Source organism: Scyliorhinus torazame, chromosome 9, assembly GCF_047496885.1.
Source record: "Scyliorhinus torazame isolate Kashiwa2021f chromosome 9, sScyTor2.1, whole genome shotgun sequence".
NCBI lineage: Eukaryota > Metazoa > Chordata > Chondrichthyes > Carcharhiniformes > Scyliorhinidae > Scyliorhinus > Scyliorhinus torazame.
In genome coordinates, this window is record NC_092715.1 from 234,847,914 (window position 1) to 234,870,001 (window position 22,088).

The window sequence follows — 22,088 nt, forward strand, 5'->3', positions numbered from 1 at the left end:
TGAATATTACTTTAAACAATTGGTTCCTATTTGTTAGACATTTTGAAACAAAAAGGAAAAGACATACATTTGTTAGTCCTTTACCAGAGCTGAGGCATGCCACAGTCTAAATGTAAAGACTGGGATAATGAACATAGAACATAGAATATAGAAAATACAGCACAGAACAGGCCCTTCGGCCCACGATGTTGTGCCGAACCTTTGTCCTAGATTAATCATAGATTATCATTGAATTTACAGTGCAGAAGGAGGCCATTCGGCCCCTTGAGTCTGCACCGGCTCTTGGAAAGAGCTCCCTACCCAAACTCAACACCTCCACCCAACACCAAGGGCAATTTTGGACATTAAGGACAATTTATCATTGGCCAATTCACCTAACCTGCACATCTTTGGACTGTGGGAGGAAACCGGAGCACCCGGAGGAAACCCACGCAGACACGGGGAGGACGTGCAGACTCCGCACAGACAGAGACCCAAGCCGGAATCGAACCTGGGACCCTGGAGCTGTGAAGCAATTGTGCTATCCACAATGCTACTGTGCTGCCCTTAAGAACAAATAAATCTACACTATATCATTTTACCGTAATCCATGTACCTATCCAATAGCTGCTTGAAGGTCCCTAATGTTTCCGACTCAACTACTCCACAGGCAGTGCATTCCATGCCCCCACTACTCTCTGGGTAAAGAACCTACCTCTGATATCCCTCCTATATCTTCCACCTTTCACCTTAAATTTATATCCCCTTGTAATGGTTTGTTCCACCCGGGGAAAAAGTCTCTGACTGTCTATTCTATCTATTCCCCTGATCATCTTATCAACCTCTATCAAGTCACCCCTCATCCTTCTCCGTTCTAATGAGAAAAGGCCTAGAACCCTCAACCTTTCCTCATAAGACCTACTCTCCATTCCAGACAACATCCTGGTAAATCTTCTTTGCACCTTTTCCAAAGCTTCCACATCCTTCCCAAAATGAGGCGACCAGAACTGTACACAGTACTCCAAATGTGGCCTTACCAAAGTGCTGCTCAAGACAAAGTGGTTGCCGGGGATGGGAGTTTATACTCTATTAATGCAGCGTTCCAGTGGAGATGTGAGGATGGATGTGTGTCCTAGAGTTTCACCTGATTATCAGTGAGATCTTGTGCAGGACCTCCCATCTAAAGGGTGTGGTAGAGTTTCTGATAGGGTGGATTATACATCGTGTATTGGATTGATCAGTGTATTCTCATATTTCTTATATTTTAAACAAATCTGTCACGTATGAAGGTGAAAGATTTAAGTGTCAAGCTTTCTAAAAGCTTTGACATTTCTAATGCAGTTGTACTCTTAATCTGTTCGAAAATCAGTTGAATAATTAATTACATGTTTAATGAATCAAGTACCAGGATTTTCACACACAGATACAGCCAAGTTACGTTTCAGAGCCGAATTTATGGGACACCACCGCAGTTTCTTTGAGCTCTTACTCTTTTTGTAAATCATTCGTCCTTCTTCAGGGGTTGCTCACTCCACTTTTTGGAAAAGTGTGTCCCGAGCTGACTTTACATAGGGCTGACCCGCAGCGATAGCACACTGTGGGTGGCCTTAAATATCTGCCAGTGGGAGTTTTACCCCTCAGTGTTCAGTCAGCAGCTCTTGCAGTCCCAGCAGCGCCAGACTGCAAGCAGTTCCAAGAGAAGCATGGTGACCAGACCCAGGTAAGTCCCGGGCATCTGGATCCATGAGGGATCTGGCCCTGGCGTGGTGGTCGGGCAGGAGATGGGGCAGGGGGTAGTGGGGGGGTGGGGGGGGGGGGGGGTGTTTGGAAGCAGGAAGCAAATCCTACATTCCGTATCCCACTGCCTTATGGGACATCTTTCCCCATGTGCCCCAAAATGTGCAGGTCGGGGGTCGACCTGTTCGGTCACAGACGGAAGCACAGGTACTATTGATGATAATAATAGCATTCTTCAATAATATGAGTGCCTATAAAATCTCAGCTTGTGTGATGAATCACGAGCACACTCTCAGTGGGAAGTTTTTATTCACGTTGTGTGTCAGCCATGATACACTTGCCTCTGAATTATAAGGTGGTGCATTCAAGTCCTGCTTCAGAGCTTGAGCATAAGAATCAAGGTGGAAACATTAGTGCAGTACTGAGGGAGCACGGCACTGTCATTGCTAAGGTGGCTATTTTGAAGAGAGGAGGGTAGATGGATTGGTCACACTAACTGTCCCTTAGTGTCAAAAGGTTAGGTGGGGTTGTGGGGTTACAGGAATAGGGTGGAGATGACATGGCCAATGTTTAGCCCTCAATGGACATCACACAAAAGCAGATTAGTTTAATCGCAAAATATTGCAGATGATGGAGGTCTGGATTGCTGGAAAAGCTCAGCTGGTCTGGCAGAATCTGTGGAGAGAGAAACTGAGTTTACGGCGACATTTAGTGGGCCTGTGTGGTAGTCACCACTGTTGTATTGTATATACCGCATACGAGGGGTATTACGGTAAGGCCCTTGTACTACAGGTACGGGGGTAGATCCCTGCCTGCTGGCTCCGCCCAGTAGGCGGAGTATAAATGTGTGGGCTCTCCGAGCTGCAGCCATTTCGGCAGCAGCTGCGGGAGGCTACACATCTCTGCGTAATAAAGCCTCGATTACACTCTACTCTCGTCTCGGCTGAGCTCCGATATCATTCCCCTCATCCGGGACGTGGCCTACCCACGCTGAGGCCATGGCGCTACTGAAGGAGAACTACACTCAGCAGACCAACAAAATCTACGCCAGTCACCTCCTGTCCACGCGGCCTCAACTCCCCGGTGAGTCTGTGGAAGATTTCTGGCGTGCCCTGCACGCCCTGGTGAGAGACTGCGATTGGCAGGCCGTTTCGGCCGTTGAACATTCTGACCTACTAGTTAGAGACGCGTTCGTTACGGGCATAGGGTCGGCCTACATCTGCCAGCGCCTCTTAGAAGGGCTACCCTCGACCTCGCGGCGAACAAGAAACTAGCGATCTCACTCACAGTCACCTCACGCAATGGACAGGCGTATGCCCCTGACCGCATGGCCCACCCCTCCTGGGCATCGTGGACCCCACCAGCGAACACCCCATCGTGGATCCCATCAGCGACCGCCCCCAGCCAACCCCAGGCTTGCGTCGCGCGGCAGCCAACCAACCCCGGGGGACTCAAGTGCTACTTCTGCGGATAGACAAAACACCCCCGGCAGCGCTGCCCGGCGCGGAGCGCGCTCTGCAAGGCCTGCAGGAAGAAAAGACATTTGGCTGCTGTGTGCCAGGCCCGCTCAATCGCCGCTATTGTCCTTGCAACACCCACGTGCGAATCGTGGGCGCCGCCATCTACCTCGCCTCAGACCACATGCAGCCCGTGGGTGCCACCACCTTGCTCACCATCTTGCTCGCCTCACACCACGTGCGGCACGTGGGCGCCGCCATCTTGCCTGCCTCAGGACACGTGCGGCCCGTGGGCGCCACCATCTTCCCCGCCACAGGACCCCTGCTCGTCGGACACCTCATCGGGCCGCTCATCGCCTGCAACCTCCGTCGACCAGCCGCGTCTAGCCTCCATCACGATAGACCAGTCCCGACCGCGCAGCCTCGCGACCGTGTCGGCGACAGTGAAGGTCGACGGACACAAAATATCCAGCCTTCTGGACTCCGGGGGTACTGAGAGCTTCATCCACCCCGATACGATAAGGCGCTGCTCCCTCATGGTACACCCCATTGACCAGAAAATCTCCCTGGCCTCCGGATCCCACTGTGACGATCCGGGGATACTGCACTGCCGCCCTCACCATCCAGGGCGTAGAGTTCAGCGGCTTCTGGCTCTACGTCCTCCCCACCCTCTGCGCTGCCTTGCTACTCGACCTGGACTTCCAGTGCAACCTCCAGAGCCTAACCCTGAAATTTGGCAGGCCCCTACCACTTACTGTCTGCGGCCTCACAACCCTTAAGGTTGACCCACCTTCTCTGTTTGCAAACCTCACCCCGGATTGCAAACCCGTCGCCACCAGGAGCAGATGGTATCGCGCCCAGGACAGGACCTTCACCAGGTCTGAGGTCCAGCGGCTGTTGCGGGATGGTATCATCAAGGCCAGCAACAGCCCCTGGAGAGCCCAAGTGGTAGTTGTGAAAACTGGGGAGAAAAACAGGACGGTCGTTGACTACAGTCAGGCCATCAATCGGTACACGCAGCTCGATGCGTACCCCCTCCCACGCATATCTGATATGGTCAATCAGATTGCACGGTACCGGGTCTTCTCGACAGTGGACCTGAAATCTGCCTACCACCAGCTCCCCATTCGCAAGGCGGACTGCGTTTGAAGCGGACGGCCGCCTTTACCACTTCCTTAGGGTTCCCTTTGGCGTCACTAACGGGGTCTCGGTCTTCCAACGGGAGATGGACCGAATGGTTGACCGGTACAGACTGCGGGCCCCCTTTCCATATCTGGATAACGTCATCATCTGCGGCCACCACCAGCAGGATCATGACGCTAACCTTTCCAAATTTCTCCACATGGCCAAACTCCTCAACCTAACCTACAACAAGGAGAAGTGCGTGTTCAGCACGAACCAATTAGCCATCCTCGGCTATGTGGTCCAGAACGGAGTGCTAGGGCCCGACCCCGATTGCATGCACCCCCTCATGGAACTCCCCCTTCCCCACTGCCCCAAGGCCCTCAAACGATGCCTGGGCTTCTTCTCGTACTACGCCCAGTGGGTCCCTAACTATGCGGACAAGGCCCGCCCACTCATTCACTCCGCCATTTCCCCCTGACGGCCGAGGCTCACCAGGCTTTCAACTGTATCAAGGACGACATCGCCAAGACCGCAATGCACGCGGTCGACGAGACGCTCCCCTTCCATGTCGAGAGCGATGCATCAGACATCGCTCTAGCCGCCACCTTCAACCAGGCAGGCAAGCCCATGGCATTCTTTTCCCACACCCCCCATGCCTCCGAAAGTCGGCACTCCTCCATCGAAAAGGAGGCCCGAGCTATCGTTCAAGCTATGCGGCATTGGAGGCATTACCTGGCCGGCAGGAGATTCACTCTCCCCACTGACCGATGGTCGGTTGCCTTCATATTTAACAACACACAGCGGGGTAAGATCAAAAACGATAAGATCTTGGGGTGGAGGATCGAGCTCTCCACCTATAATTACGAGATTTTGTATCGCCCCGGTAAGCTCAACGAGCCCCCGATGCCCTATCCCGAGGTACTTGTGCCAGCGCACAAGAGGACCGACTCCGGACCCTGCACGACGATTTCTGTCACCCAGGGGTCACTCGCTTTTATCACTTCATAAAGGCCCGCAATCTGCCCTACTCCATCGAGGAAGTCAGGGCTATCACCAGAGACTGCCAGGTCTGTGCAGAGTGTAAACCGCACTTCTACCGGCCAGACCGAGCGCACCTGGTGAAGGCCTCCCGCCCCTTTGAACGCCTCAGCATGGACTTCAAAGGGCCCCTCACCTCCACCGACCGAAACACGTACTTTCTTAGTGTGGTCGACGAATATTCCAGATTCCCCTTCGCCTTCCCATGCCCCGATATGACGTCTGCCACCATCATCAAAGCCCTAAGCACCATATTCGCTCTGTTTGGCTTCCCCACCTACGTCCACAGCGATCGGGGATCCTCATTTATGAGCGATGAGCTGCGCCAGTCCCTGCTCAACGACTAGCTACAACCCCCGGGGAAACGGGCAGGTGGAGCGGGAGAATGGGACGGTCTGGAAGGCAGTCCAGCTGGCCCTACGGTCCAGAAATCTCCCAGCCTCCCGCTGGCAGGAGGTCCTCCCCGACGCCCTTCACTCCATTTGGTCGCTCCTTTGCACTGCAACTAACAAAACTCCCCATGAATGTCTCTTTGCCTTTCCCAGGAAGTCCACCTCCGGGGTTTCGCTCCCAACCTGGCTGGCAGCTCCAGGACCCGACCTCCTCCGCAAGCACGTGTGGGCTACACAAGGCGGACCCGTTGGTTGAGAATGTACAGCTACTTCACGCGAACCTGCAGTACGCCTACGTAGTGTACCCCAATTGCCGCCAAGGCACAGTCTCCCTTACGGACCTGGCACCAGCTGGGTCCCCACACCCCCCGCCCCCCCTCTGCCCCGGCGCCACCCTCCTTCCCCACAGCGCACCCCACCACAGCCCCGCTCCAGGACGATCCGTCCTCCCCTTGGTCCCACCCGGGGATGAAGATGAGGTCGACACGCTCCCGGAGTCACCGACGACCGAACCGACGCCGAAATCGCCACCAGAACTGCAGCGCTCGCAACAACGGATCAAGGTGCCCGATCGAATAAATTTGTAAACTTTTCCTTAAAATGTTAAACACCTGAACGCAAATAGTTTTCCACCACCCCCGCTGGACTCTTTTTTAAAAGGGGTGAATGTGGTAGTCACCACTGTTGTATTGTATATACCGCATACGAGGGGTATTACAGTAAGGCCCCTGTACTACAGATACAGGGGTAGAAACCTGCCTGCTGGCTCCGCCCAGTAGGCGGAGTATAAATGTGCGTGCTCACCGAGCTGCAGCCATTTCGGCAGCAGCTGCGGGAGGCTACACATCTCTGCGCAATAAAGCCTCGGTTACACTCTACTCTCATCTCGTCGTAATTGATAGTGCATTACCTGTTAACTGAACCCGCAAATCCCATCACGTAAAATATCGCGAGAGGCCAAAAACGGGTTTTGTGCCAGCGAGGTTTCAGGACACGATGCTCCCGGGCCCTCTCCAATGACATGATCAGGCTCATGACCCTGATTTGCATCAATTTGGATGTGTTATAATGTCCTTCGAGAGGTTAAAGTCAAATCTTTGGAGCTGATTGCAACTTCCAATCCACCAGGCATGTGTCGCTCTGCTTTTTAAAAATGAGAACCAGCGACATGGCCTCCAAGAGGAAGGAGGTGAGTGGCTGTACATTGAAGTCTTGAGTGTAAAATGCTGACATCAATGAGATCTCAGGATGATGCAGCCTGATTAAGATGGGTGCCTATTAGGCTTGTCTATCCCTGATGCAGAAAGTAATTGTGCTCTCTAACATTCCTGAGACTCATGCTCATCAATTTAATTGGCCATCATGAGACAACCCTTAATAGTGTCAGCTGCCCGCATTCTCTCACTTTCTCATCCCTCGCAGCTTACCGATTGAGATTGGTATGGAGCCATGGAGCTGACAATTCTGCTCGTCACTGAGCACAGACTCCAGTAGCAACGAGCGGCAACATCCAGGTAACACACAGTGCCAGGAGGCCAGTGGACCACAGGGCAGGCTCAAGGGCCGGAGGCAGCATCTGCTGAACAGGTGGCTCGAAGGCGAAGGAGACAGAGAGTGAAGGCCTTGAGTCCTTGATGGAGCTGTCCTCTGGAGGGCTGGCACCTGGAGGGTCCCGGCCTACTCTTGGATGGCACTGGTGTTGCCGCATCACCCTGTTCAGCCCACTGTCCTGAAGTGCGCCGGTATCAGGCAGGGAGGATTCAGATGGGCTGGTCATTCTCCTGGGAGGAAGGCCCCAGGATGTGCTCCAGCAGGTTCCCCCTCCCTCCAGTTTCTTGTGCGCCCCTGGGTTATTCCATGGAGGAGCAGCTGGAGTGAGCTCCATAATCCTCAACATAATCTGGCGCTGCCAGTCCTGGAGGCTCGCCATTGCCTGCACCATAGTGTTGAACCCCTCAGCCATGGTCCTCAGGGACTGATCCATGCCTCGGAATTCAGCAGTCAAGGATCTGACCTCTTGCCTCAGGCTTTCCGCTACAGCGTTGGCCTAGGTGCCATGCATTACCGGCAACATCTCCTGCAACAGGCGACTCCTCCATCCAGCCTTGTAGTCACAGGAATATCACTGACAACCCTTCCTGGTATTCCCAGATCTGCCTTTGCATCTCAAGCAACTGAGGGGTGAACGTGTCCAGAGGTATGGCATCTGGCTGGGGCACAGCTGTGTCCCAGGTTCCAGCAGACATCAACTATCCAATCCCTGGAATGTTCCCGCCTCCACCTGATCTGCATCAAGAACTTTTGGTGCCCACCAGAAATTGGTCCAGAAGCCTGCTTACTAAGTTTGCCCACCGAGGTGTGTGTCTCTGCGATGGTGGATGGTGTGCATGATAGTGCAACGCTTCGTCCATGTCCTCCTCCAAGATGCTTTTGAAGGTGGGTGGTGGGGCACTGCTAGTCAATAGGCCAGTTGGGTGTTGTTCCTGCAAAGCAAGGCACATGGTCTGGTCAAGGGTTTGGACAATAAAGAAGTCACTTGAGACTGACCATTTGGATGAAGGTGCAGTGTCTCCTCACTTTTCTCCCACAGGTCAACCGTGCTCTAAGTGCAGGTCCGATCCTGCTCCTCCCTTGCGAACTCCATGGCCGTCTCCTCGAATGGAGTCAAGATCCCCAGCTCGGGCATTCCACTGCCCATTTCCTCTCTCGCTCGATGGCTGTGGGGTATCTCTTCCTAAAGGGACACAAAAGGGGATAATGTGAGCGGGATGCTTGTTGGGTCAGAAGTCGTTGACACCTGGAATGGGTGGGCACTGTGCCTAAGCAGGAATGGGCTCTGGTGAGGAGTGTCGGTGGGGTTTGAGGATGATGATGGGAGGTTGGATGCTGCGAACCTGCTAGGTGACGGTTTTGGGTTCCGGGGGTGATGATAGGTTGGAATGCCGTGAGGAGACACGGAGAACCTACCCTTGCTAATCATAGTAGGTCATTCATCTTCTTCAAACATTGTACTCCTGCCCTCTTGGTCAGGCTGCTGACACTGAACAGTGCGCCATCATCTTCATGGTGGTATTCGTGACCTTGTTGGAGGGTCTCCTGCCTGTCTAAGGGTATATAGTTGTCCTTCTCTCCTCCATGGCTTCCAACATTCTTGTGAGGGCCCCTTTTGTGAATCGTGGATATGTCTTTTTGGCTGCCCCCTTCATTGAAGTGCTCAAGTGACCCCTGGAGTGGGTGAATCACACTTCATGCCTCAAGCCCGGCGTTTCTCACGCGGGGGAAAAAATATTTTTCAACGTCCCTAAAAATTGCGATCCAGATCGTGCCACCAGGGCCGATGGGTATCGCATTGATTTTCCGGCCGGAAATGATGCTTCGCCATTTTGGGGGGGAAATTCCACCCAACGTTTTGAATTCAACATGAGTCTTCTTCAGAACTCAACACACAATTCTCAAGAAAAGTCACATTGGACTAAAAATGTTAACTCTGTGTTCCTCTCCAAGAATGCTGTCACACCTGCTGAGTCTTTGCAGCAGTTTCTGCTTTTGTTACATGAAACAGATTATCTGGTTATTATCACATTGCTGTTTGATAGGGTTTGATGAGCACACATTCGCTGCTGTGTTCCCTATATTACAACAATAACCAAAAGGACTGCATTAACTGTTAAAGCACTTTGAGATATCCGGTGGTTGTGAAACGAGCTGTATAAATGGAAGCGTTTCTTTCACAGGTTTGGGTTTTTATTTGTAATTCCATAATGGTCATTGGTACTGGAACTCAGATAAAAAAGTCAAAGAAGACTTGGAATAAAACTGGCCCACATTGGTCAATTAAAACTCGTCATTTTATTTGCTTGTCGGATGGTTAAATGGTTGCAATTCAGATGTAAATTGGAGACCATCAGTGTTTTGCATATTAATAATGCCTCAAGCCAGAACTGAAACCTGTCCTAACATTTTATTTTTCAGTAAACACTGCTCGTCTGTTCTTGAACTCGGTTCAGAAGACATTTTGACAATTTGGTGCAATGCTAGAAGTAATTGTAAACTAGTTTTCCTGAGAAAGTCATAATACATTGATTTCCCATAAAAGATTCTCAGTCTGTCCTCGCCATATGCCTTTGAGGCAAGTCTCTGTCGGATTTCTTAACACCTGCATTTATAAACAAGATGTTGGCCGATGTCAGTGGACTAGATCCAGGGCCTATGACTTGACTTACGACCGAATCTTTGAATAAAAGCCGTATTTGCTCCCGGAGATAGTATTTAATTAGTTGGAGTTAATTCTATTAAAAAGTGAACATTACATGAAGGAATTTGATATTGAACATTCTTCTACACCTCAATGCGAGAAAGTCAAACCAGCTCCATCAGCCATGTCCTGTGAATTTTACCGTATGCTTTGGGGGAAATAAAGAGGGTATCACAGTACAACATTTAGATTGTCTTCACTTTGTTAGTTTGAGTCCAATCAAAAATATTTTTTCTTGCTCATCCCGATAGAAGGATTTTAGTCATGCAGCAGAGAAAATTTAACATTCTGCATCTATGAACGGCTTCAGATGTCGCTGGATGGAATGTAATACAGTCAACTACAATTATTCCCAAAACATCCTTGTTAAATAATGAAGATTACGGACGGATTACTTCCGTCCCCCTCCAGCGTGTTTCTCAGCGGCACACTATTCGCTGGTGGCAGCATTCATTCTTCCCGCCGCTTGTCAATGGGATTTCCCATTGAAGCCACCCCACGCCACCGGGAAATCCATGGGTGGGAGTGCGCTGCCAGTGGGAAAAAAGAATCCCAACAACCAGAGAATTCCGCCCTATATATTTCTGCTGTAGTCCCGAGTGGTGTCCATAGAACCATAGGAACCCTATAGTGCAGAGGGAGGCCATTAGGCCCATTGAGTCTGCACTGACCCTGTACTAGAGCACCCTACCCAGGCTCACTCCCCCACCCTATCCCTGTAATCCCGCAATCTCAGCTAACCTGAACATCCTTGGACACAAAGCGGCAATTTTAGCATGGCCAATCTGACTAACCTGCACAACTTTGGACTGGTGTCACTGCCAGTGGTTCTGTAACTGCAAATGTCCACTTAAAGTTTTCAAGGAAAGCTCCATCTCCACTGTACAGATAATATAAAGTAAATTTCAGGGTGATCCCTAAATGTTACCGTCTTCAGAGTTTTATCATCAAGCTCTAAGTCACCGATCAACAACAGCACAGCGACATTTTAATCCCTGGTCCCAGTTACGCACAGGATGTGAGGAACTGGAAATCGCAGCTTGGCCCCAGTTACTCGTGGCCATTGGTCCAGTGCTGGGTTGTCAAGAAGATGACATACAGTCTGAGCAGGCACATTATGCTTAGCACACCAACAACAGACAACTGGGGAAGCTGGTATGGCTGTCAATACCATTAGATTCATCAACACTTTATCAGCTCCAGTGACAGTCCACTAACCTCCTAGTGACAACCTACTAACTTGAGCAGAATTAAACCAGGGTAACATAGAACATGACATACATGTGGGCTTGGTCATGCTCCTACCATGTCTTGCCAGAATTGTTGCTCGGCATCAGCTGCAAATTGTACACTAAGTTAAAGAAAAATAACAAATAAATGTGCTTAATTGCGGAACTAAATTTCATACTGAAAACGTACACCGTTACAGGGCTCTCTGGAATTTTATTTAACAGAGGAAAGAGACCCAGAAGCAAAAAGGTTGAGTGCCACTGAATTAGATCAGTCAGAATAATGTGTCTCCAAATCTCTACTTTCGGCATCTGGAATCAGCATTACTTAATTGTTTCCCAAAATAAGCAATCTTCATGACTTCCCCAAGTGTGATTGGTCTATTAATATTTTGAACTATGATTTGCATTCAATGGGATCTCAACCGAATCTGTTCAAACTTACTTTTGTCAGATATCCATCAAAGGCGGTAACAAAGAGGCATAGGCTGATTATCATTAGAAGAATCCATATAGAAATTCAAGTTAGACATGGCTATTTCTCAGGTTTAATAACATCCATGATTCGAGCATCTTACTTTTATGGTGGAAAATTATAATAGCTTCTATCAACTTGCATGATGTAGGGATCTGTGCCTCTTCAGTAAGGTACAAATGGAGAGGAGCAATTCTGATGATATTTCCTCAGTTCAGTTGACACAAGTTATTTTTGAATGATGATATAAAGACTACTCAATATTCTACAGCACCCCACTCCAGTGAACTACCTTTCCTAATAGAATACCTCTTCAGCGTCCTGACATTTGGGTCAGTCTTTCTCTGGGCCTTTTCGCTGAAGATACAGCTCCTAATTTAAAAGCTGAACTATTCTTTACTGTCACTTATTCTATTCAATTTCTTAATTTTTTACAGCTAGAAAGGACATCAAATTTGTCCCTGCATAATGAGTATGAGGTGCTTATCAATTTTGGAAAGTTGTTACCAAATTACTTTCAATCAAGGCACAGTGGTTAGCACTGCTGCCTCAAAGGGCCAGGGACCCAGGTCCAATTCTGGCCTTTGGTGACTGTCTGAGTGGGTTTCCTCAGAGTGCTCTGGTTTCCTCCCGCAGTCCAAAGATGTGCAGGTTAAGTGGATTGGCGATGCTAAACTACCCCTTAGTGTCCAGGGATATGCAGGTTAGGTTGCGGCGTTACGGGGATAGGGCGGGATGATTGGAGGGGACGGGGGAGGGGGGCATGGGTGGAGTGCTCTTTCGCAGGTTCACTGCAGACTTGATGGGCCAAATCAAATGGCCTCCTTCTGCACTGTAGATTCTATGATTCTCTTTTTCATTGTCTGCCCTTTTTCTTTTTCTCTTGTCATTGCCTCTCTCCCGTTTTCTCGCTCTGCCCTCTCTTTTTCTCTCTGTGCCCTGCCCCTAGTCCAAATCCTAGTGGGGATATGTTGAAATATGTTCGAGCACTGCCAAGGTTTGAATAGAAGGACACAGAATCATTTTTAAAATCTATTTCGTGAAAGGAGCTAAACAATTGAATTGGACAAAAACCATTGTGCCTAATGTGGATTCAATCACAATTAGTAAACAGAGGTAGCGAAGTGCTTGCGTCCATTGTCAGAGGAGGTGTCTAGGGATTCTGAAATGAGAAAAGCCATTCCAAGTTCATATGAACCAGTGCCAGAAGCCTTTCGACAGAAGTTTAGAAATTTAAGGAAAGAACCAGGTCAGACTTATATAGAATTTGAAAGGATCAAACAAAATAATTTTGATTGTTGGATAAGAGAATGGAATTAAGTGGAATTTAAAGATTCACTTCCTGCTGTAGTGAGAACTTATGTGGAAGAGCAAAGAGTTAAAACTGCTGGACTGGCAGCAGAAATGGCAGATGGTTTTGAATTAGTTCATCAATCATGGTTTGGGTTTCTTCATCATTTTCAGTCTGTGACTGATAGCAACAGGGGAAATGTGAAATCCACAGGTGGTCAAGGCAAAGAAGGCATGGTTGGAGATATTAAATTGATTTTCGCTCAGGTTAAAGTAGATTTAGGACTGGGTTTAGGGGGAATTTCTTCACCCAAAGGGTTGTGAATCTATGGAATTCCCTGTCCAGTGAAGCAGTTGAGGCTCCTTCATTAAATGTTTTCAAAATAAAGATAGATAGTTTTTTGAAAAATAAAGGAATAAAGGGTTATGGGGTGGGAAAGTGGAGCCGAGTCCCCAAAAGATCAGCCATGATCTCATTGAATGGCGGAGCAGGCACCAGGGGCCAGATGGCCTACTCCTGCTCCTAGTTCTTTTGTTCTTAGGATCTTATTGTATCAGAAAGCATACACAGAAATAGAATTTGAGTGTATACATGAGTGTTATTACATTATTAATAATGTATTAATTACAAAGTGGAGACCTTTACATATTCAGGCAGATGAGAAATGGGCAGAAGTTCATAAAGGTTATGGAAAGGAGATTTTATGGGTAGTACACAAGATACAAGTAGGAGTACGGAAAACTCAAGCGAAAATACAAAAACATTTTTATTGGCCTGGACTGCATAAGAATGTGGTTGAATTTTGACACACAGAATCATAGAAAAGTTACAGCACAAAAGGAGGCCATTCGGACCATCTTGTCCATGCCAGCCCGAGGACACCCAGGTGCCCTTTCTAATCTCACCATCCTGCACCCTGCCCAAAGCATTGTAGCTCAGAGCACTCAAAGTGCAGATCCATGTACCTTTAAAAGAGTTCAGTGTCTCTGCCTCCACCATTAATTCGGGCAGCGAATTCCTGACTCCCACTACCCTCTGCGTAAAAATGTTTTCCTCATGTCCCCTCTACAACTTCTGCCACTTATCTTGAATCTATGTCCACTGGTTCTGTAATTCTCCACCAGGGGAAAAACTTGTATCCTTTCCACCCGAGCTCTTCCCCTCATAATTTTGTGCACCTCAATTAAGTCACCCCTCAGCCTTCTTTGTTCCAAGGAAAATAACATATCAGGTGACAGGAAAACCTCAAGTGGGTAATCAAACCACCACCCTTGATATCCATTCTGGCATTTGAGAAACCTTTTACTAGATTCCTAATTTATTACACGGGACCCTTTCCTAAGATGAAAAGTGGGAATCAGTATTTGTTGCCGATAATGGATTTGTTTACTGGATTTCCACAGACCATGCCATTATGAAATATTACAGCTAAGAGGGTTGTAGAGGAATTAACATTATTTCTTACAAGATATGGATTACCAAAAGACACCCAATCATATCAGGGATCAAATTTCATGCCGAGTTTATTCAGGGAAGTTATGGATAACTGAGGGATAAAGTAATTTAAATCAAACAGGTATTATCCAGAATCACAGGGAGCATTAGACAGGTGGCACCAAACTTTAAAGAACATGTTGAGGGCCTGTGCTCAGGACTATCCAGCGCATTAGAAGGAATTCCAATTTGTTTTATTCACAATTAAGGATGCACCTAATGGATCAATTAAATTCAGTCCGTTCAAATTGATTTTTGGTCATGAGGGAAGAGGGCCACTTAAATTGATTAAGGACAAATTGGTGAGTGAGTTCTGAGAGTACAGTTTTGGACTATGTGCCAAACTTTCAGGAGAGATGAAATAGGGGTGGTAAGTTTGCTAGAAATCATTTAGAATTGGCACAGCGTGTAATGACAAAGGAGTCAGGTAAAAAATTAAAAACTCATAGTTTTGTTAGTGGGCAGAAAGTACTAGTGTTGTTGCCAGTGGTAGGTGAACCATTAAAATCAAGATTTAGTGGGCCTTATCAAATTGAAAGGAAATTGAGTGAGGTGAATTATTTGATAAGAACGCCAGATAGAACAAAACTCACAAGTGTGCTCAAAATTAATGTGCTCAAAAGGTATTTTGAAAGGGAAGGAAACAGCGGGTGTATTAGTAGTTATAACTCAGGGAAAAGAGATAAATCCAGATGATTCTGAATTTGACATTCCTCAAATTAAGTTGGACAATGAAAAAGTAATCAAATTTGGATAAATAACTAGGTTACCTTCCGTAGGAAAATCGGAGTGACCTGAAAGAGTTATTACAATCACATAGTGCTATATATGGGAACAAACTGGGAAGTACAAAGGTGAATATAAATGACATAGATTAGAACATTCTGTTACAATTTTTAAAATATCAATTAAGAGTACCTAATTCATTTTTTACAATTAAGGGGCAATTTAGCCTACCCTGCACATCTTTGGGTTGTGGGGGTGAGATACATGCGGTGGCATAGTGGTATTGTCACTGGACTGCAAACAACAAACAAAGAACAAAGAAAAGTACAAGCCCTTCGGCCCTCCCAAGCCTGTGCTGACCATGCTGCCCGTCTAAACTAAAATCTTCTACACTTTCAGGGTCTGTATCCCTCTATTCCCATCCTATTCATGTATTTGTCAAGATGCCCCTTAAACGTCACTGTCGTCCCTGCTTCCACCACCTCCTCCGGCAGCGAGTTCCAGGCACCCACTACCCTCTATGTAAAAAACTTACCTTGTACATCTCCTCTAAACCTTGCCTTTCGCACCTTAAACCTATGCCCCCTAGTAATTGACCCCTGGGAAAAAGTCTCTGACAATCCACCCTGTCTCTGCCCCTCATAATTTTGTAGACCTCTATCAGGTCGCCCCTCGACCTCCATCGTACCAGGGAGGACAAACCGAGTTTATTCAACCTCTCCTCATACCTAATGCCCTCCATACCAGGCAAGATCCTGGTAAATCTCTTCTGTACCCTCTCTAAAGCCTCCACATCCTTCTGGTAGTGTGGCGACCAGAATTGAACACTACACTCCAAGTGTGGCCTAACTCAGGTTCTATAAAGCTGCAACCCCCCATGACTTGCCAATTTTTATACTCAATGCCCCGGCCACTGAAGGCAAGCATGCCGTATGCCTTCTTAGATTTATTAACTTTCTGTTAGTAAACCAACACCCAGAGTAATGCTTCTGGGAATCCAGGTTCAAATCCCGCCACTGCAGATAGTGGAATTTGAATTCAATAAAAATCTGGGATTATAAATCTAATGATGACATGAAACCATTGTCGATTGTTGTAAAACCCACATCTGGTTCCCGAATGTCCTTTAGGGAAGGCAATCTGCCATCCTTAACCTGGTCTGGCCTACTGTGTCTCCAGACCCACAGCAACGTGGTTGACTCTTAACTGCCCTCTCAAGGGCAATTAGGGATGGGCACCAAATGCTGATGCAGCCTGCGATGTCCACGTCCCATGAACGGGAGAATGTGCAAATTCCACATGACTGTGACCTGGGCCGGGATTGAACCCAGGACCTTGGCGCCGTGAGGCAGCGGTGCTAACCACTGCACCACCGTTCCACCCACGTTCTGTTACAATTAAGAAACAACATGTATATATACTAAATTCACTCAAGTTGGCACAAGTTTAAAAGGAGATTGAAAGCATGCTTGGGAAGTGAGTTGCAATGATTCGAGCTCACCTATTGTGATGGTACCAAAACCAGATGGAACACAACGATTGTGTGCGGACTATAGAATGAAGTAATGAAGACAGAATCAGATCATAGTCCTCATTTGAAAGACTGTATTGAAAAGGTGAAACAAGCAAATTTCAAGACCAAACTTGATTTACTCCAAGGATACTGGCAAGTAACTTTATCTGAAAGGGTGAAGGAAGTTTCGGATTTTGAAACGCCAAATAGTCTGTACCAATTTAAAGTTATTCCATTTTGAATGAAGAATGCACCAGCAACATTCAAAAGACTGCCCAATAAGGTCATTTCTGGACTAAGAAATTTTGGCAGAGTACACAAACGTGAAAAGAGCATTTGGAACATTTGAAGGAATTGTATGATCAACTACAAGAAGCTGGTTTGGTGATAAACCTGACTAAAAGTGAGTTTGGAAAAGTCCAATTCACATTCTTAGGATATACTGTTGAACATGGTCAGATGGTCCCAAGGAATGTGAAAGCGAAAGTTATTGGGGAGTTCTTATTACCACCAACGAGAAGATATGTTTTGAGAATTCTGGGCATGAATGGTTTCCGCAGAAAATTCATTTTAAATTTTAGCACTGGTTATTCCACTGACTGAACTTTTGAAAAAGAACAGGAAATTTCATTGGATATCGGAATGTCAGGAGGATAATCTGAAAACTGTGTTGACCACAGCACCAGTTTTGGTGATACGGGATTATGGCAAGCAATTTAAGGTGGCCATTGATGCGAGTGATGTGCGTGTTGATGCTGTATTACCACAAGGAGATGATGAAGGTATAGTAAGACCTGTTGCTCATTTTTCCAGAAAAGTAAATGTACATTAAAAGAAGTATTCGACCATTGAAAACAAAATGTTATGTTTTGTATTGTTGTTGCAACATTTTGAAATTTATGTTGCTAACAATTCATCAGAGGCAATTGTTTATACAGACCAGAATCCATTGAAGTTTCTGGAGAAGTTTAAAGATCATAATGCAAGACTGGTTAGGTGGAGTTTATTGCTACAACCATTTAACTTGAAAATTATACATGTAGCAGGAACAGAACACATTATTGCAGATGCTTAATCACAACTTTGAGATGTGTGAAGAATGGAACGTTTATAATTGGGAATGAAAGACTGAAATGGACTCTACTGATGTTTAAATTTGCATGCATGGATGAAACAAGATATGTATCTTATAGTGTAATCATAGTGGCTCATAGTTAGTCGTATTTAAAGTTGACAAGGCTTTGGAAAATGAAGCCATCTTTTCATATTGCTTTTTCTTTTTTAAAGGAGGAGGTGTGATGAATGTAAGAAATTGCTGTATTTTATATTTCATTATTTTTCAGTGATGCTATTAAAACCTGGGTTAAGATGCATACTGACAGTATGTTTGTTAAAGATGTGATTAACAGGTCATAAAAGTTAGGCAATCATTGATTTTGCAGGTGAAGTGTTCTGTTAATGAATGTTGTTTATGTTTAAAGGACAACTGGGGTGTAGATAATTTATGAAGTGTATTGTACTTGGTCCTGGTTAAACAGGTCATGGGACATATTGTGGGAGGAGACAGAAAATACCTTACGCTCTGGGTACAGATAATATATTTAATGGGAGGAGCCAGGTCTGACTGAAAAGTTAGTTCTTCCTCAGATTTTAATCTGAACAGAGCTGTTTCAGTTTTTGTCCTGAAAGATTCTCTCTCTAAATATTCTGCACAATGAAAAGCTGGCTGTTCACTTTATTCCTGAGTGGCATTTGGACTATGTTGGTTAGCTTAATTGGAATACAGAGGCAGGTTTACAATTAAGTTAAAGTATCTCTTTTACTTAAGAACTGTTGTAACTATTAACTGTAAAACTATTTTTCCTATTGTTGATGTGGTTAACTGTGTTTAAATTAAAGTTTGTTTAGACATAAAATATGCCTATGGGTCAATGTTATCATTCCTGTGGTGCAGTAACATTCCCTCTCAATTTTCCAAATTGCAAATAGTTGGGTTCTCATCCGGGATCCTAATACTCTAGACTCTAGTGTACGCCTGGCTACTCTCCTGCATTCTACCCTTAGTAAATTTGAAGTTATACAAAGCTCCACTGTCCATATCATAACTTAATAATAATCTTTATTAGTGTCACACGTAGGCTCACATTAACACTGCAATGAAGTTACTGTGAAAAGCCCCGAGTCATCACACTTCGACGCCTGTTCAGATACACTGAGAGAGAACTTAGAATGTCCAATTCACCTAACAGCACGTCTTTTGGGAGGAAAGCGGAGCGCCCGGAGGAAACCCATGCAGACATGGGGAGAACGTGCAGACTCCGCACAGACAATGACCCAAGCTGGGAATCGAACCCAGATCCCTGATGCTGTGAAGTAACAGTGCGAACCACTGAGTTGTCATGCCGTCCCAACCGAACTTGTACCACGTTTCAGCATCCCCGATTTCAACTGTTTCATCATTGGTGCCGTGCCTTCAGCCTACCAAGGCCCTAAGTTCAGGGACCCATCCCTGAACCTGCCTTTCACTCCATCTCTCTGTCCTCCATTAAGACGATTTATTTTTCAACATCTGCTCTGACATCACCTTATGTGGCTAGGTGTCACTGTTTGCTGCAAAGCACTGCCCTGAAACATCTTGGGGCATTTTATTACATTAAAGGCGCTATATAATTGCAAGTTGTTTTTGTATTTTAACTTTTAAGAGTTCAGTCCAAACCTAGCCAGGCTGATGTTAGTTTGAGGCCGGACAGTTTTATGACTATGAATTCAAAGCGCAAAACTGTCACACAGAAAGCACAAAAATAATTGCAACAGGGTCCTCTGTTGAAGTTCGAGGTTAAGTCTCATCCTTTAAATCAGCCACCAAGGTTTCACCCTGCATCAGGATCTTCTGTTTGAACAATTGACACTAACTCTGAAATCACACTATTCCATTTAACTCTGTTATCTTCAATCCTTTTTTTGCAGAAATATGCATTTCAAAGGAAGTTTGTTTGTAATTCAAATTTTCCAGGAAAACTTTGCCTTTTTTGGGAGGACAATCGCTTTAAAAAAATCCAGACCAATAAAAAATTTAAGAACGGACAAGACTTCTGATAGGGAATTGACTAACCTGTGAGCAAAATGCACAATTTCTGATGCCCAAATATAAAAGTTTGCGGCCCCTCCCCCAAAAAGGTATTCCAAAACTTAATTTAAGGCATGTCAGTAAATCATTTTCTTCATGATTATATATGGAGAAAAGGTGGTTTTTGCTGCTTCCACGTCAAACCTTTACACTTGACACTTGGAGCGTCCAAAGATGTGCAGGTTAGGTGGATTGGCTGTGCTAAATTGCCCCTTAGTGTCGAAAACGTTGTGTTGGTTAATTTAATGCGATAGGTTGGGGGAGTGAGCTTGGGTGGGGGGCTCTTTCAGAGGGTCGGTGCAGACTCGATGGGCCGAATGACCTCCTTCTGCACTGTAGGGATTCGCTGTTACACTTTCTCGAGCAGTCGCAGGTTGCACAGTTTGCGCTCAGGCTGTGGTGGACAATGCAACAGAAAAGTGTATTCAAAGTGCCACCCGCGCAATTTTTTTTGTACGTTGTCATCGAACCCCACACCGCTCCCCCAAACACTCACCATCTCCAGTTTCAATATCTGAATCTTGGTCTCCAGCCTCTCCAACGTGCTGGAGTTACTCAAGGTGCCTGAGGTCGAGAGGCTGACTTTGTCCTCCTTGTGCTGGCCCAGCTGATCCTCCCTCAGTGACCGCAGCAGGCTGTCGGGAACCTTGCGTCCCATCTTGCTCTCGATTTCCTTTAAGTCCGGCAGAACGCACTCCTCCATCCTCGCCAAAGGCGACCAAATGGCAATGTATTTACAAATGGCAACTTTTAAGCATTAACACTGACCAAACAAAAAACCAATCGTGAACATGAAGAGACTTTTTAAGAGATGTCAGTCTACATTGCAGAGATCACATCAGCATTTCACCTGATGGCTTCAGTCAATTTGCACGGGCAACGAAGAGTCGGTGTCTTCCTGTGTGGAAAGATCATTGGGCTGTGATCTGCAGAGTTGCCAAGTGGGAATTGTTTCGCTTCACCGGGGACAGTTTCATCTGGTTAAGAAAAACTTGACATCAAAAGGAGTAAAGTACAGCAACTGTTCTTCCAGACACCACTCTTCCCAGCTGCTCCTGAGTTAATTCATTGCAGAAAGCAGAATACAAGTGGCCACTGAGCCGGGTTGCAGGAGGTGGGAGTTTCAAACAGCTCGCTTGTGTGTAACTGACCTTGGCGTCTGTCTCTCTCTCTCTCTCTTTCCCCACCTCCCAAACAGACACCAGAGTAAATTTACAGGTGAACCAACCTCTTTACCGTAATCCGCAGTGTCGAAGCCACACTCTCTCTCTCTCCGCTCCTTCCCTCCTGTCTAGTGCAAGCTCGCCCGCAGCGTTTCCTGATTCCACTCTGCAGCTCCACCCGGAGCTCTGTCCCTCTGAAGCCCTTCCTACCCTGTGGCCGCCAAAACACAACTCCCAGCAAACGGAGACTGTCCCGGACTGAGAGCTGCGACCTGGATGGGCCGTGCACGGTGCTGCCAAGTGTAACGTCACACCCAGGCGTTAATATGGCCTTGAGTTCGATAAGAGTGCAGTATATTTCCAACCAGGAGGAACCGAGAATCGCAAACAATTGAACTGGTGTATCCAAGGAATTGAAATGCACGGATCTCACTCCTGACAGGTTGACACAATGGGACACTCGATATGATCGAGTTTCAATTTTAAAAAAACATGTTATGTACTTGTGGGGAAAAAAATGGTTGTGATAGGAGGATTTCTTTTCTGTTTGGATCTGAACACATGAACCTTGAACCTCTCCCATAAACAGACAAATTATCTACAGACTGATACACAGCCACTCAGCACACTCTGTTCTCGCGTCTGAACATTCAACCCTTATTCATTAGAAACCTTCCTCCATCTCTACCCCTACCTTGATATCTGTGGATTGAGTCAGCCTGAAGTCGAACTGAAGAATCATAGAATTCCTACAGTGCAGAAGGAGTCCATTCGGCCCATCGAGTCTCCACCGACCCTCCGAACCCAAGCCCACTCCCCACCCTCCCGATCCCCGTTACCTAACCTGTACATCCCTGAACACTAAGGCAGTATAATAATAATCTTTATTGTGGTCACAAGTAGGCTTACATTAACACTGCAATAAAGTTATTGTGAAAATCCCCTAGTCGCCACACTCCAGCGCCTGTTCGGATACACAGAGGGAGAATTCAGAATATCCAAATCACCTAACAGACATGCGGCCCGAGGGCGCTGCCATCTTCCCCGCCTCAGGACCCCTGCCCGTCAGGCACCTCATCGGGCCGCT

General features: G+C 46.7%; 1 protein-coding gene across 1 annotated transcript in view; it reads right to left on the minus strand.

Moving 5' to 3' along the window:
* LOC140429765 (leucine rich adaptor protein 1-like) overlaps positions 1–21,040 on the minus strand; it is a 39,835-nt gene extending 18,795 nt beyond the window's left edge. Inside the window, exon 1 of the mRNA XM_072517181.1 lies at positions 20,335–21,040. Coding sequence (XP_072373282.1) covers positions 20,335–20,541 — 207 coding nt within the window. The 5' untranslated portion in view covers positions 20,542–21,040. The remainder of the gene's footprint in view (positions 1–20,334) is intronic.
* Positions 21,041–22,088: the final 1,048 nt, after the last annotated feature.